The sequence below is a fragment of the Bos mutus genome, chromosome 3 (assembly GCF_027580195.1).
Source record: "Bos mutus isolate GX-2022 chromosome 3, NWIPB_WYAK_1.1, whole genome shotgun sequence".
NCBI classification, from domain to species: domain Eukaryota; kingdom Metazoa; phylum Chordata; class Mammalia; order Artiodactyla; family Bovidae; genus Bos; species Bos mutus.
In genome coordinates this window covers 705761-719383 of record NC_091619.1, presented here as the reverse complement: position 1 = coordinate 719383, position 13623 = coordinate 705761, and the positions used below count along the sequence as shown (strand labels likewise).

At 40.0% G+C, this 13623-nt stretch overlaps 1 protein-coding gene across 2 annotated transcripts in view; it reads left to right on the top strand.

Annotated features, from left to right (window-relative positions):
• FCRL1 (Fc receptor like 1) overlaps nt 1-9949 on the top strand; it is a 33084-nt gene extending 23135 nt beyond the window's left edge. For both annotated transcript variants that reach the window (XM_070365680.1, XM_070365686.1), the window contains 9 exons: nt 358-627; nt 2778-3065; nt 3207-3485; nt 3825-3941; nt 5435-5462; nt 6734-6816; nt 7024-7095; nt 7854-7885; nt 8841-9949. In XM_070365680.1, the coding sequence (XP_070221781.1) occupies nt 358-627; nt 2778-3065; nt 3207-3485; nt 3825-3941; nt 5435-5462; nt 6734-6816; nt 7024-7095; nt 7854-7885; nt 8841-8912 (1241 nt within the window). In that variant the 3' untranslated portion in view covers nt 8913-9949. The remainder of the gene's footprint in view (nt 1-357; nt 628-2777; nt 3066-3206; nt 3486-3824; nt 3942-5434; nt 5463-6733; nt 6817-7023; nt 7096-7853; nt 7886-8840) is intronic.
• The last annotated feature ends 3674 nt before the right edge of the window (nt 9950-13623 follow it).

Below are 13623 nucleotides of genomic sequence, written 5' to 3'. Positions count from 1 at the left end.
CTAAAACGTCAAGCTTCGCCTTCTCCAGTGCCAACTCTAGTGTCAGTCATCGGTATCCCTGCGTTGTCTCCAAGAATAATTTCAGTTCATGGATAGAAACTTCAAAAAGTAAGAGCCAGGTCAAAGGGAAGGGTTTGCCTTGTGGAAGGAAGTGGCACTGTGTAGGGGCAGGATGTGAACAGTTGTGTGTGAGCAGTTGGAAGCCCATGGGCCATGTCCAGGCGGGGTGGTAATGTGAGAAGTGATCTGTGTGTCCAATGAGCTGGTTCTTTAAGTCTTGCTGAGAACACAAAGTGCCTCTGATCAGGATCTCTGAGCTCCATTGCCCTAGAATATGTGTTTATTTCTTCCCTCTAGAACTGTTTCTGATAGTCAGCCCCTCTCGGCCCATAGAGGGGAACACAATGACCCTGACTTGTAAGACCCAGCCCCCTCCACAGAAGTTGGATGCCAAGCTCCAGTTCCTCTTCTACAAAGATGGTCGAGCCCTAGGGCCGGCCTTGGATAGCCTCCCAGAATTCCGGATTCCTGTCGTGCGGAAGGAAGACTCAGGGTCCTACTGGTGTCAAGCAAAGATAACATCTATCAAAGCCAAATTGAGCCGAAGAGTCCAGATAGAAGTTCACAGTGAGTGCCAGTGGGGACCACTGCTGGGGTGGGCCAAGACGGGCAGAGACATTAGTCTGGTCTTCCCTGACTATTGTGTTCTGCTCCTGCATGCATGGATGCTGTTTGAGGCATGCACCTAAACTTCTCTTCATCAGAGTCATTAAAAAAATTTTTTTTAGTTGATAATTTCTTAAACTTTTGGCTACATCCCACAGCATGTGGTGCCTTAGCTCCCCAACAAAGGATTGAACTCATCCCCTCTGCACTGAAAGTCAGAGTCTTAACCACTGGACTCCCAGGGACATCTCTTTAACTTTTTAAAATAACAGTTTTATTGAGATATAAGTCGCATAGTGCAAAATCCACCCATTTGAAGTGCACGATTAATTTTTAGGACATTCACAGTTAGGCAGCCTTCACCATGATCAACTTTAGACCATTTCCATCATCCCCAAAACAAATCCCTTATTCATTATCAGTCAGTCCCCATTTCCCCCTCCTCTTTCCCTAGCTCTATGCAGCCACCCATGTATTTTCTATCTCCATGGATTTTCCTATTCTGAACATGTCATATAAATGGAATCATATAACATGTTGTCCTTTGGCTACTTTCACTTAGGCAATATTTTCAAGATTCCTTGATGTTTAGATGTATCAATATTTCATTCCCTTTTATAGCTGAATAACATTTCATCGTATGAATATACTGCATTTTATTTATCAATTTATTAGTTGATGGACATTTGGGTTATTTCCACTTTTGACTATTATGGATAATCTGCACAAATTTTTGTATAGGTATATGCTTTCAGTTCTCTTATATTAGAACTAGGAGTTGAAGTGCTGGGTTACATAGTAACCAAACTGCCAGACTGACTTCCAAAGTGGCTGAATCATTCACTCCACCAGAACTATATGAGAATCTTAATTTTTCCACATCATAAGGGATATTTTAATAGATGACACCATAAATGTCAAAGTGAAGCATGTGAAGTTACGGTATTTCTTAATTTACTGGCAATAAACTCAAATAACTTTCAACTTTTAAGACTTGATTGATTCAACCTAAAAAAATAGTATTTAAAATAGATGTTTAGAAAACATCTTAATATTTATTTTATCAGAGTTCTTAAGCAGTCTTCCCTTATTCCTGCTATTCCTGTTTAAGCAAACAAAAGAATGTTTAGAAAGACCTTACTGTATTTCATCATTGTGCTGGAGGGTGTGGAGGAGAAAGCTGCATAATACATAGTTCCTGACTGTGAGAAGCTGACACTCGGCTGGCATCCAAAACAATGAGGGTGGTCATGTTGTACAGGTTGACTATTGATAGAAACTGTAGAGAAGGGATAAGTCTGACTGAGGTGGTAAGAGCAAGCTTTGAAGAAAAGGCCAAGGGGTAAAGGCTTATGGAAGAAAAATTGAGGTCTGATTTTGAAAGATAAAAGGGAATTGAAGGTGTTTTGTGACTCTGAACCATATTTATCCCATATCAGGGTTGACATTTCTGACATCCTCTCCCACTCTCAAACAAAGAGGTATCCATGTTACCATAAACACATGTTAATACCTCCCAAAAGCTGAGCTTTCCCAAACTTGCTCAAAACTCAACACTGTGGACCTGGATCTCTACAAAAGCCACTGGATAGTTCATATGCCACAGGCCCTGTTCTAGTGCTTCCCACATGTTGTTTAATTAAAGCCTGCAACTGTAGGAGGTAGCTACCATTATCATCTCCATTTTACAGGTGGAAAATTGAGTCTCAGAGAACTTAAGTAATTCAAACAAGCAAGCACACACAAGAAGAGTTGGAACCAACATTCCAACCCAGGCAGTTTGCTTTGTAACATAGACTTTTAACCACTATACTACTGTGCCTTTAAAAATGGGAGTTTGAGAGATCACGGTTCTGGTAATTACACCATTCTAGGCAGGGAGAAGACACTGCATCCTCCATAGGAATATTATGGTGTCTTTCTTACCCTGCCATCTTCAACCCAACCAGTGCCAATTCCAAATCAGCAGGACTCCTTACCTGTCCCTCATCCCACCTTTACATAAATTTTTGACTTGACCAGAAGCCTTTGCTTCCAGGACTGTCACAAGTACCCTGTCCCTGAAACCTTTCCTACTCAGGGCCTTCCTGTGTCATCTTGTATTCATGTAGGAGTCCCCATCGGTAATGTGAGCTTGGAGATACAACCTCCAGGTGGACACCTGATAGAGGGAGAGAAGCTGGTTCTTGTGTGTTTGGTCACTGAGGGCACAGGAGATATCACCTTCTTCTGGTTCAGAGGAGCCCGGGGTTTAAGTCTGAAAATGAAGACCCAGCATTCACTGATGGCAACGTTTGAGATCCCTGCAGTGAGAGAGAGTGACTCTGACCAGTATTACTGTGCAGCTGACAATGGCTATGGGCCCAGCTTCAGTGAGCTGGTGAGCATCACTGTCAGAAGTAAGTTCCACTGCCCTTCAGCTCAGCCAGTGTGTTCCTCTGGGGCACCCTGAGAAAGTTCACTGGGGTTGAGCCTCTGTGGGCAGGGCTTGGGAGTGTGGCATCATCAGAGACCTCCTGTGACAGTCTACTATCTCTCAGTTCCAGTGTCTCGCCCTGTCCTCACCCTCAGGGCTCCTGCAGCCCAGCTGGTGGTGGGGCACATAGTGGAACTTCACTGTGAAGCCCAGAAAGGCTCTCCCCCGATCCTGTACCAGTTTTATCATGAAGATGGTGCCCTGGGGAACAGCTCAGCTCCCTTTGGAGGAGGAGTGTCCTTCAACCTCTCTCTGACTGCAGAAGATTCTGGAAACTACTACTGCGAGGCCAACAATGGCCAGGTGGTCCAGCGCAGTGAGGTGGTACCACTCAACATCACAGGTATAGCTTGAGTTGTGGAGCTGTCTTGGTCAGTGTTTCTTCTCAGCATCCTGGGAGAGTTTTGCTGACCCCACAATGTCTCCGGTGGGTATGCTACCAAAGATGAGGCTTTGCAGGTAGTCCTGTCCTGGGAGATGTATGCAAGGGACCATGAGGACATCAAGGCTGGTTCCTCTCTTCTCCTCTCATCAATGTGACAAGTTGCATGTCCCTGGGTGTATAAATAAATCCCACCTGCCCCAGGAAGAGCAGGAATGGCCTCAATCCATGCTCAAAATATCTTCACCCCAAACCCAAGCCCTTCTCCTTGGCAGCTCATGTACAGGTCTCTTCCTTCAGTGCCTATGGAAGACAGAAATGAAGTTCTTACTTCAGGAGTCATTGAGTTGGTGCTTGGCATCCTTGCTCCCACCACTTTGGCCCTATTATTTTGCTGCTGGCTCAAGAGAAAAATAGGTTAGTATTTATAGAGATTGGTATTTTGTTACTGTGATCTTTGTTTTCACTGAAGTAAGGCTAGATTTGTGACATCTATACTATTAAGGATGAATATATTCCATTAGCTACCTTGCCTACTTATCTGCTCACAGGCTCTCCCCTCAACTTTCCAGCACATGGGTCAGTATCTATTAAAGTAGTGAAAGTTTTTAGTAAAACCCTTCAACCCCACATGTTATCAGTTGAGGTTAAGCTGATACCTTGAACTTCAGTGGTTTAATGTTTATACACAAATGTAACTATTTAAAATAACTAATCAGCCACTGGAAGAGAAATACAATGAACAGTTCCAGTTACACTGACTATCTCCCAGTTAAAGTCAATGCACTAATTCTTATTTGCCTTAGAATACTGTCACACATGTTTTTTTCTCCCTGACATGCTCAACCACGCATTCACACAGTCTGTTCATTGCTGTCTTTGTCACTTTTCAGTTTAAATGTCATTTTCTCCAAGAGGCTTCACCTGGCCACACAGCCTACAATTCTCTTCTAGGTGGCTCAGTCAGTAAAGAATCTGCCTGCAATGCAGGAGACCTGGATTCGATCTCTGGGTTGGGAAGATCCTCTGGAGGAGGGCATGGCAACCCACTCTGATATTCTAGCCTGGCGAATCCCCATGGACAGAAGAGCCTGAAAGGCTGCAGTCCATGAGGTCATGGTTGTACACAATTGAGTTACTAAGCAAATCATAGCACACGTTCTTGATCAGAGTACCAATAGCTTCACACTTCATTTCAACTGATAATTACATATTTATTTGCATGTTTAATCTCAGGTTTCATGTTCTTCATAGAGCATGTTGGAGATGGGGCAAGAGAAGATGTGAGATTCTCACTTAAATTCCAAGATTTTCAGGCATATTTGGAGACCTCACCCCAACTATAATGTGTCTATGGTAGTGCAGTTTGTTATGATAGGATTAGGTTGAAGAGTGAGTGTTAGTTGCTCAGTTGTATCCAACTCTTTGCAACCTCATGGACTGTAGCCCACCAGACTCCTCTGTTCATGGAATTCTCCAGGCAAGAATACTGGAGTGGGTAGTCATTCCCTTCTTCAGGAGATCTTCCCAACACAGGGATTGAACTTGGGTCTCTTGCATTGCAGGCAGATTCTTTACTGTCTGAGCCACCAGGGGAGCACTTTCAGGATTAGATTGTATGGTTGTAAAGCCAAAACCAAAAAATGTTATAGGTGTGGTACAGAGGCTTAGACTCAAGTCCAAAGTTGATATTAACTGCCTTTGGGCAACTCATTTGCCTATTCTGGACCTAAAGCGCTTCAACTGCAGTATGAAGGATCTGCCCAAATAATTGCCAGGATGTACTCTGGGCACAAAAGAGCACCTTGCAATGGGCATGCTAGAATAAGACAAGTCCTTGCACAAGGACTGTATGAAAACACTGAGAGAGTTCCTCCACTGACATGTATGTTCATTTGTTTGACTTGTAGGAAGACGTACAGCCAAGGATGCAGTCAGGTGAGACCTCTGTTTGCTCTGTGTGCACTGATTATATATAGATGAAGCTATTAAAGATTTTTTGGAATTGTTCTCTCTTGTGAGCTTTTCTCCATGTTTTATCATACCTAAAACTGCTACTCCAGAGTTCTTCCACTGGTAATTTCATTTGCTATTCCTCTTCTTTTATATATTAGCTAATTAATGTAAATCCTGTCATCATTTGTCCTAATTTATCTCTTTCACTAAATCTGCAGAATAAGAAAGCTCTACTATATTGACCAGTTTCATACATTTATTCGATCAATTAACCAATATCTGAGAGTATGTAAATCATTTTGTTGAGTTCTAGAAATCATGAACGCATGTAAAGATTTTGAGAGCTTTGAAATATCTCAGAGTAGTTTAGATATACACACATTTCCAGAATACAGGCCAGAGAACAATCAACATACTGAAAAACTTTTGATGGTGTTTCTTAGAAGATTAAAGGAGGAAGATATTTTTAAAAATTTATTTTTGATTTTATTTTATTTAAGTATAGTTGATTTGTGTTACTTTCAGGTGTATAACACAATTATTCAGCTATTTTAATATATTCTTTTTCAGATTCTTTCCCCTTATACGCTATTACAAAACACTGAGTATATTTCCCTGTGCTATACAGTAGGCCCTTGTTGATTTAGAGGGGGAAAAGATTTTTAAAATACGTTCATTGGGAAATATCAGTATTTATTTGATACATTTTTATAGCATGTTATTATTTCTGCCAGTAAAAGCCAGATTTTTTTCCACAACAAAATAGCTGAAATTACTAATTTCATCTATTTGTAATTCTAATTACAAGTCAGATTTACTGAAAATTTTCAGTTATACATGCATATGCAAGACCATTATCTTTTCCTTCCTCAAGCTGCTTGTTCTATGTAGCAACTGGTTCCATCTGGAGTAAATAACTATTCTTTCATTCAATATTTACTGAGAACCTATTATGCAAATAACACTATCCTGGGTGTGGGCGATACCACAGAGAGCTGTCAGATAAGAACCTTACACTCCTGGAATATGTACTCTAGGGATGCTCTGCAATGCCCTGCTCACTGCAAGCATAGAGCTGTTGCTTGTACCAGACAGCTGTGCTGATTGCTGATTTCCACATAAATTAGCATTCTCTCAGGACATTTCCTCCTTCAGGCTTCTCTCCTACACTGTTTTACTCATGGTCCCAGATAGTTATGTCTGGAACATCTGGGATTCTATCCAATAGATAACGTATGTTTCTGTGTTTGCAGGAGCATTCCCAGCCCTGTACCCCAAGAATCCACCTACTTCAACTCACAAGCCCCAGAGCAACTACACTTTGACTATGAAAATGGTGAGGCTTCCCAAATGACCTGGGCCAAAGTAGGCAGAGGGGGCTGGTGATGTCTCTGAACCGAACCTGACTCTGCTGTGTCCCTGCCACCTCTACAAATCAGTGACTCCTCTGTCCTCATGGCTGTGATAGGTGGTAGGTACAGAGTGAATTAAATGTCAAGAAGGGACTGTGTCATATAATGAGGCTTCCTTCTTTCTCTTTCAGTGAATATTGTAAGTGGGGATGAGGTTTATTCTTTGGTGTACCGTGTGCAACAGGAACAGCCATCAGCAGCAGGTGAGACATGAGAGAGTGAATTTGTCTCTGATTTTGCCTTTCCTGGAGCCAGGAGGATAATCAGTGACTGTGTATGGCAACATAGCAGCTGGCACTGCTGCTTCTATCCTTGGAGTTGAATATGAGTATTGCTATGCCTATTTGAAGATTGGCCTGTGGACTGGAAGCTGCCTTGAGTAGGTCCTAGTAATGATGCTAACTTGTGTATCTCACCCCCTGTCTGTTGGCAGCATTGGAAATGGTACCAACTCTGTATTCTCTATAGCACCCCAAAGTGGTTGCCTAGTTGTGGCTGTAGTCCCACCCTGTGCTTGATGCACACAGAAATACTGAGAGGTATTGATGCCAGGGGAGCTTCCCTGGTGCTCAGTGGTAAAGAATCCACCTGCCAATGCAGGAGCTGCAGGTTCAATACCTGGGTCAGGAAGATCCCCTGGAACAGAAAATGACAATCCACTCCAGTGTTCTTGCCTGGGAAATCCCACGCACAGAGGAGGCTGGTGGGCTACAGTCCATGGGGTTGCAAAAGAATCAGACACAACTTAGCAATTAAACAGCAACAGCAAATGCTAGGAGGGACCATCTGGCCCTCACACTCGCATGTGCCAATTTTCCTAGCCATGTTTGTGATGGCAGAAAAGTAAGACAGAAAATATTAATGGATGCAAGTTACAGGAAATAGGAGAGGAAGAAGTCTTCATTAACATTAATTTAAGGAAGGACTCTAAAGGGAATCTCACATATATTTGTCTTCACAGAAGAACCCCTGGGGACACATCCTGGGGATAAGGTGAGTTAGAATCCTTGTTCTTTCTTCCTTGCTCTTTCACTCCTTCTTCTGGGGACTGGGTCTCAAACTTCTAAAACTATGGCCACTTGGAAAAAACAAAAGATCTCATCATCTATCTCCTATTTTATCTCCCCACATAATGGGGATTAAAACATCCAATTATAACAGTAAAGCATCTTTTTACAAGATAATTCTAGAGGCTCTTATATGCATATTTTTTAGCAATGGATGTATGAAGGTTTGTAGCTAAACTGTAGTGCATGCTTAGTCTAAAAGTTCTATTGGTTTGAAAATCTTTATTCTGAAATACTGTTTTACCATGCATACATCACTTTGTGCTGTAAGGCTAGCTAAACATCATGTCAAAAACTAAATTGATATTGAATAAAATGAAACTAAAAGTGATTTTTGTCATTGAAAAATTGGTAATTTCTAAACCTTGATCAATTCAAGACTTCACTAATAATACACAATTGCTTTCAGAAAATTGTAGAAACTCCAACTTTGCATGTATGCAAATAGAGGAGGTGCTTTGTAATTTTGTCTTGTGTGGTGTGGCAGCCAATCGTCTCTGAACAGAATTCAAGTCCTTGATAAACTCTAGCGACAGGCTAAGTTTAGTTTATGGATACATAATTCTGATGCACTTAAACAATTATAGCCTATGGAATGGCCTAATACAAACCCATAAAAATGAAAGAAGGTTTTGCATATGTAGTTCAGTTTACAGCTCATCAGGACCATGTCTGTAGCCTAACAATGTGACGCAAGCCCTTTGAAAATGCCTAGGGCCACAGTCTTCCAGAAAGGTCTGTGTTCTGTCTTGAGTGGTGCACCATGGTAGGGTGTGTCCAGGCAGATCAGAAAGAGAACCTGCAAAAATATGTTCTATTTGTTTTCCCTGCTCAAGTTCTACCCATGTTCTATCCTGCTCAAGTTCTACTTTTGCTTCTAGGACTCCTCAGCCATATATTCCAGGCTGAAGAAGGCAGATCTTACAGATATGGACTATGATGATGTTATGTAGAGTTACAGAAGATTCTGCTCTTGGAAAACCATCCATGACTCCAAACCTCAAAACTATTATGTCCTTCAGAGATCCTGGGAGAATTAGCATTCCAGTACACCTCATCCAGGTGCTTTCCTCCATAAAACTATTTCTGCATCTACTGTGAAGGGTAGTTTGCTCAAGCTTTGAAGAGATCATCTGGAAGAACCCAACTGAACTCAGGAGTGGGAAAAACTTTGTTATTAGAGCTTGATTCCTATTAGTTCTTTCAGGTACAGGTCAAACTCTGCTCTAAATTCTTTTTATAAGTGGAAACAGGATGGGAATAAAAGAACTTGAGATCTTGGAGATAGTGAGACAGTGAAGCCTAGAGTGCATGAACCCAAGGTTAGTGATTTTGTGGGACTGCTCCATACAGAGAGCTGCATCCATATTCTTTTTTGGCAAGTGCTTTCTCTGAGCAGACAGTACAGAGCTCTAAGCCATGTTTCTTACAGTGATCATCCTGTTCCTCCATAAAATATGTGACTCAATGAATTTTTGAGTCACTATTACCAAACTAGAATTAAATCAAAGTTACATAAAATTCTGTTGTGGTTGCATTCAGTTTTAATGACATATTTTATATGCACAAGCTAATCTAGATGCTGCCATATTTATAATGAGATATAATCTTTGTAAGTTTCACTACATCCACGGTTCTATATTTGTTGCAGCTTCTAGAAGTTTTAGGAATATATTTTCTTCCTTAATTCACACATTTTTTGAAAACGTGATAATATGGTTTGAAGTCCATATTTTAATTTTAAAACAATCATAAGCTAACACATAAACTAAAACATTTAAAAACTATATAATGTAAAAGTTAAAGTCTTCCCTATAAGTTAACACCACAAGTGGTACCCATTGTTAAAAGCTTAGCATTGTTAAAATCTTAACTCTGCAGATATTTTTCTTTTTTTTTGTAGAAACACTTCTACATACATGTGAATATATTTAGAAGTACGTATATTTAATAAAATATCATGAAATTTTAAAGTCTGTACTATTTTAAAAGGCTGTGTAGTATCCTATGATATGATAAATCATAACACATTTTTCTTTTTCATTTTAGTAAAATATAAATAACATAAAATTTATCATTTTAATCATTTTTGAGCTACCAGTCTTTATTTTCTACTTGTCAAATTCTTTATTTTTTTCCTCATTTGTGTTTCTTCTATTTTTCTTTTTTTATTGAGATAACATTGGTTTATAATATTGTATACATTTTATATGTATATTTATCAGAGAAGGCAATGGCACTCCACTCCAGTACTCTTGCCTGGAAAATCCCATGGATGGAGGAGCCTGGTAGGCTGTAGTCCATGGGGTCGCTAAGAGTCGGACACAACTGAGTGACTGCACTTTCACTTTTCACTTTCATGCATTGGAGGAGGAAATGGCAACCCACTCCAGTGTTCTTGCCTGGAGAATCCCAGGGACGGGGGAGCCTGGTGGGCTGCCGTCTATGGGGTCACACAGAGTCGGACACGACTGAAGTGACTTAGCAGCAGTAGCAGCAGCATGTATATTTATAATTTGACTTACATTTACACTACAGTGTGCTGACCATCAAGAGTTTACTTTAAATCTATTACCATATAATTAGTTCCCTTACCCACTTTGCTATCTTCACCCCCCTTCACCTTTGGTAACTGCTAATTTGTTCTTTGTATCTATGTGATTGTTTTTGTCTTGTTTTGTGAATAGTGTAAGATAGGAATCCAGTTTCATTATTTTGAATATGAATATCCAGCTTTCCCAACATCATTTATTGAAGAAACTGTCCCTTCTTCACTGAGTATTCTTCATTCTGCTGTAAACTATTAGTCGACCATACATGCATGAGTTTATTTATGGGCTCTCAATTCTGTTTCCTTTGTCTATGTGTCTGTTTTTATGTCAATACCATACTGTTTTTATTACAATAGCTTTGAAATATAGTTTAAAATCTGGATATGTAATGTCTTCAGCTTTGTTCTTCTTTCTCAATATTGCTTTGGTTATTTGATGACTCTTGTAGCACCATATAAATTTTAGAATTCTTTGTTATATTTCTGTGAAATGAGTGTCATTAGGATATTGATAGGAATTACATTAAATTTGGAGATGGCTTTGGATAGTTAACAATATTAATTATTTCAGTCTATGAACAAAGGAAATATTCACATTTATTTGTGTCTTCTATGTCTTACATCAAGGTTGTATAGTTTTAAATACATAGATCTTTCACCCCTTTGGTTAAATTTATTCTTAAATATTTCACTGCTTTTAATGCTATTCTTTTCAGATAATGTGTAGTTAATGCATAGAAATGCAACTGATTTTTGTCTTTATTTTTTATTTTGAAATTTAACTGTATTTTATTATTTCTAGCAATTTTTTTTGGTGGAGTTTCAGGGTTTTCTATATATAAATCATGTCATCTGCAAACACAAATTTCCTTCTTTTCTGATTTGGATGCCTTTTATTTATTTTTTGTTTTCCAGTTGCTTTGGCTAGGACTTTTAGTATTAAGCAGAATAGGAGTGGTAGGAGTGGGCACTCTTGCTTGTTCCTGGTGTTAGAGGAAAAGTTTCAACCTTCCACATTTAAGTATGACATTAGCTGTGGATTTGTCATTTATGGCCTTTATTATATGGAGGTACATTCCTTCTGTATACAATTTTGAAAGTTGTTATCATTTTGGCATTTTGTCAAAGCCTTTTCTGTGTCTACTGAGATAATTTTATAACTTTAATTTTTCATCTATTGTTGAGGTCCTTTAATGGGCCGGAACCTGGTGGTCCAGAGTCGACGATAAGAAAGTAAAAGAGAGAAATAAAGAGGCTGATATTCCTTGGTTTATGCAGAAAGCCAATAAAGCCTTTGACACAAGGCTTGCACTGCTACACATAGGCACCAAGCGCCCTCTCAAGGGGGTGAAGGCACAGTGCACCTTCACCAGAGGGTCTTAGAAGCCCGGGTAAGAAAATGAGCTCAGTGAGCCTCTGTGCTCCAGAGAATTAGCCTGAGAGAGAGAGAAAAAAAGAGGGAGAAAGAAAGACACGGGGACCCAAGATCTGATGGAGCAAAGGTGTTTTATTCAACATTGTGTGGGTATTTATACTGTCTTACAAGGTAACTATTTTCAGCAGAGATAAAAATCAAAATTCCACACTTACAAAACATTATAAGACAATCCATATCAAAGACAGAGGGTTGTAAATAATCACTTTTATCATATGTTTCATAAAAAGGAAGAGAGTCATAAATAGTTACTTATCACCATATGGAAAAACTAATGAAGGAAATGCATGCATTCCTAAGCCCCCAGGAGTAGTTTGCTGCTGCTGCTCCTGCTACTGCTGCTGCCAAGTCGCCTCAGTCGTGTCTGACTCTGTGAGACCCCAGAGATGGCAGCCCACCAGGCTCCCCCATCCCTGGGATTCTCCAGGCAAGAACACTGGAGTGGGTTGCCATTTCCTTCTCCAACGCATGAAAGTGGAAAATGAAAGTGAAGTCACTCAGTAATGTCCGACTAATAGTGGCCCCATCGACTGTAGCCCACCAGGCTCCTCCATCCATGGGATTTTTCCAGGCAAGAGTACTGGAGTGGGGTGCCATTGGAGCCACTTAATTTCTGAATATTCAGGAATTAATAAGGGACAGAGGATTCATGACAGATCCCAAACAGAACACAGGAAGCCTCCTGTTAAATGCTTCCTTGCTGCTGCTATGGCTGGTAAGTCACTTCAGTCATGTCCGACTCTGTGCAATCCCATAGATGGAAGCCAACCAGGCTCCCCCATCCCTGGGATTCTCCAGGCAAGAGTACTGGAGTGGGTTGCCATTTCCTTCTCGAATGCATGAAAGTGAAAAGTGAAAGTGAAGTCATTCAGCCATGTCTGACTCTTAGCAACCCCATGGATTGCAGCCTACCAGGCTCTGCCGCCCATGGGGTTTTGTTGCTGCACCACACCAGGCTTCCCTGTCCTCCACTATCTAGTGGAGTTTGCTCAAGTTCATGTCCATTGAGTCAGAAATGCTATCTAACCATCTCATCCTCTGCCACCCTCTTCTCCTTCTGCCTTCAATCTTTCCCAGCATCAGAGTCTTTTCCAATGAATCTGCTCTTCACATCAGGTGGCCAAAATATTGGAGCTTCAGCTTCAGTATCAGTCCTTCCAATGAATATCCAGGGTTGATTTCCTTTAAGATTGATTGGTTTGATCTCCTTGCAGTCCAAGGAGCTCTCAAGAGTCTTCTCTAGCACCACGATTTGAAAGCATTTATTCAAATGCATGTTTCTAGGAATCTATCAATTATTTTTCTATGTTGTCCAATTTGTTGTAATATAATTGTTTATAGTAGTTTCCTATGGTCCCTTGTATTTCTGTGTTATTAGTTGTAATGTCTCTTTTTCACTTACAATTTTATTTACTTGAATCCTCTTTTTCTTGTTTCATAGATTTATCAATTTTGTTTACCTATTCAAATAACCAGGTTTCTTATTGTCTTCTACTGTTTTCCTATTCTCTATTTTATTTATTTTTGCATGATCTTTATTATTTCCTTACTTCTGCTAACTTTGAACTTAATTTGTTCTTGTTTTTCTAGTTCTTTGAGGTATAATGCTAGGATGTTCAATGAGGTCTTTCTTTTTTTTTTTTTTTTTTTTTTTTTAAATTTAGGCCTTTATAGGCAT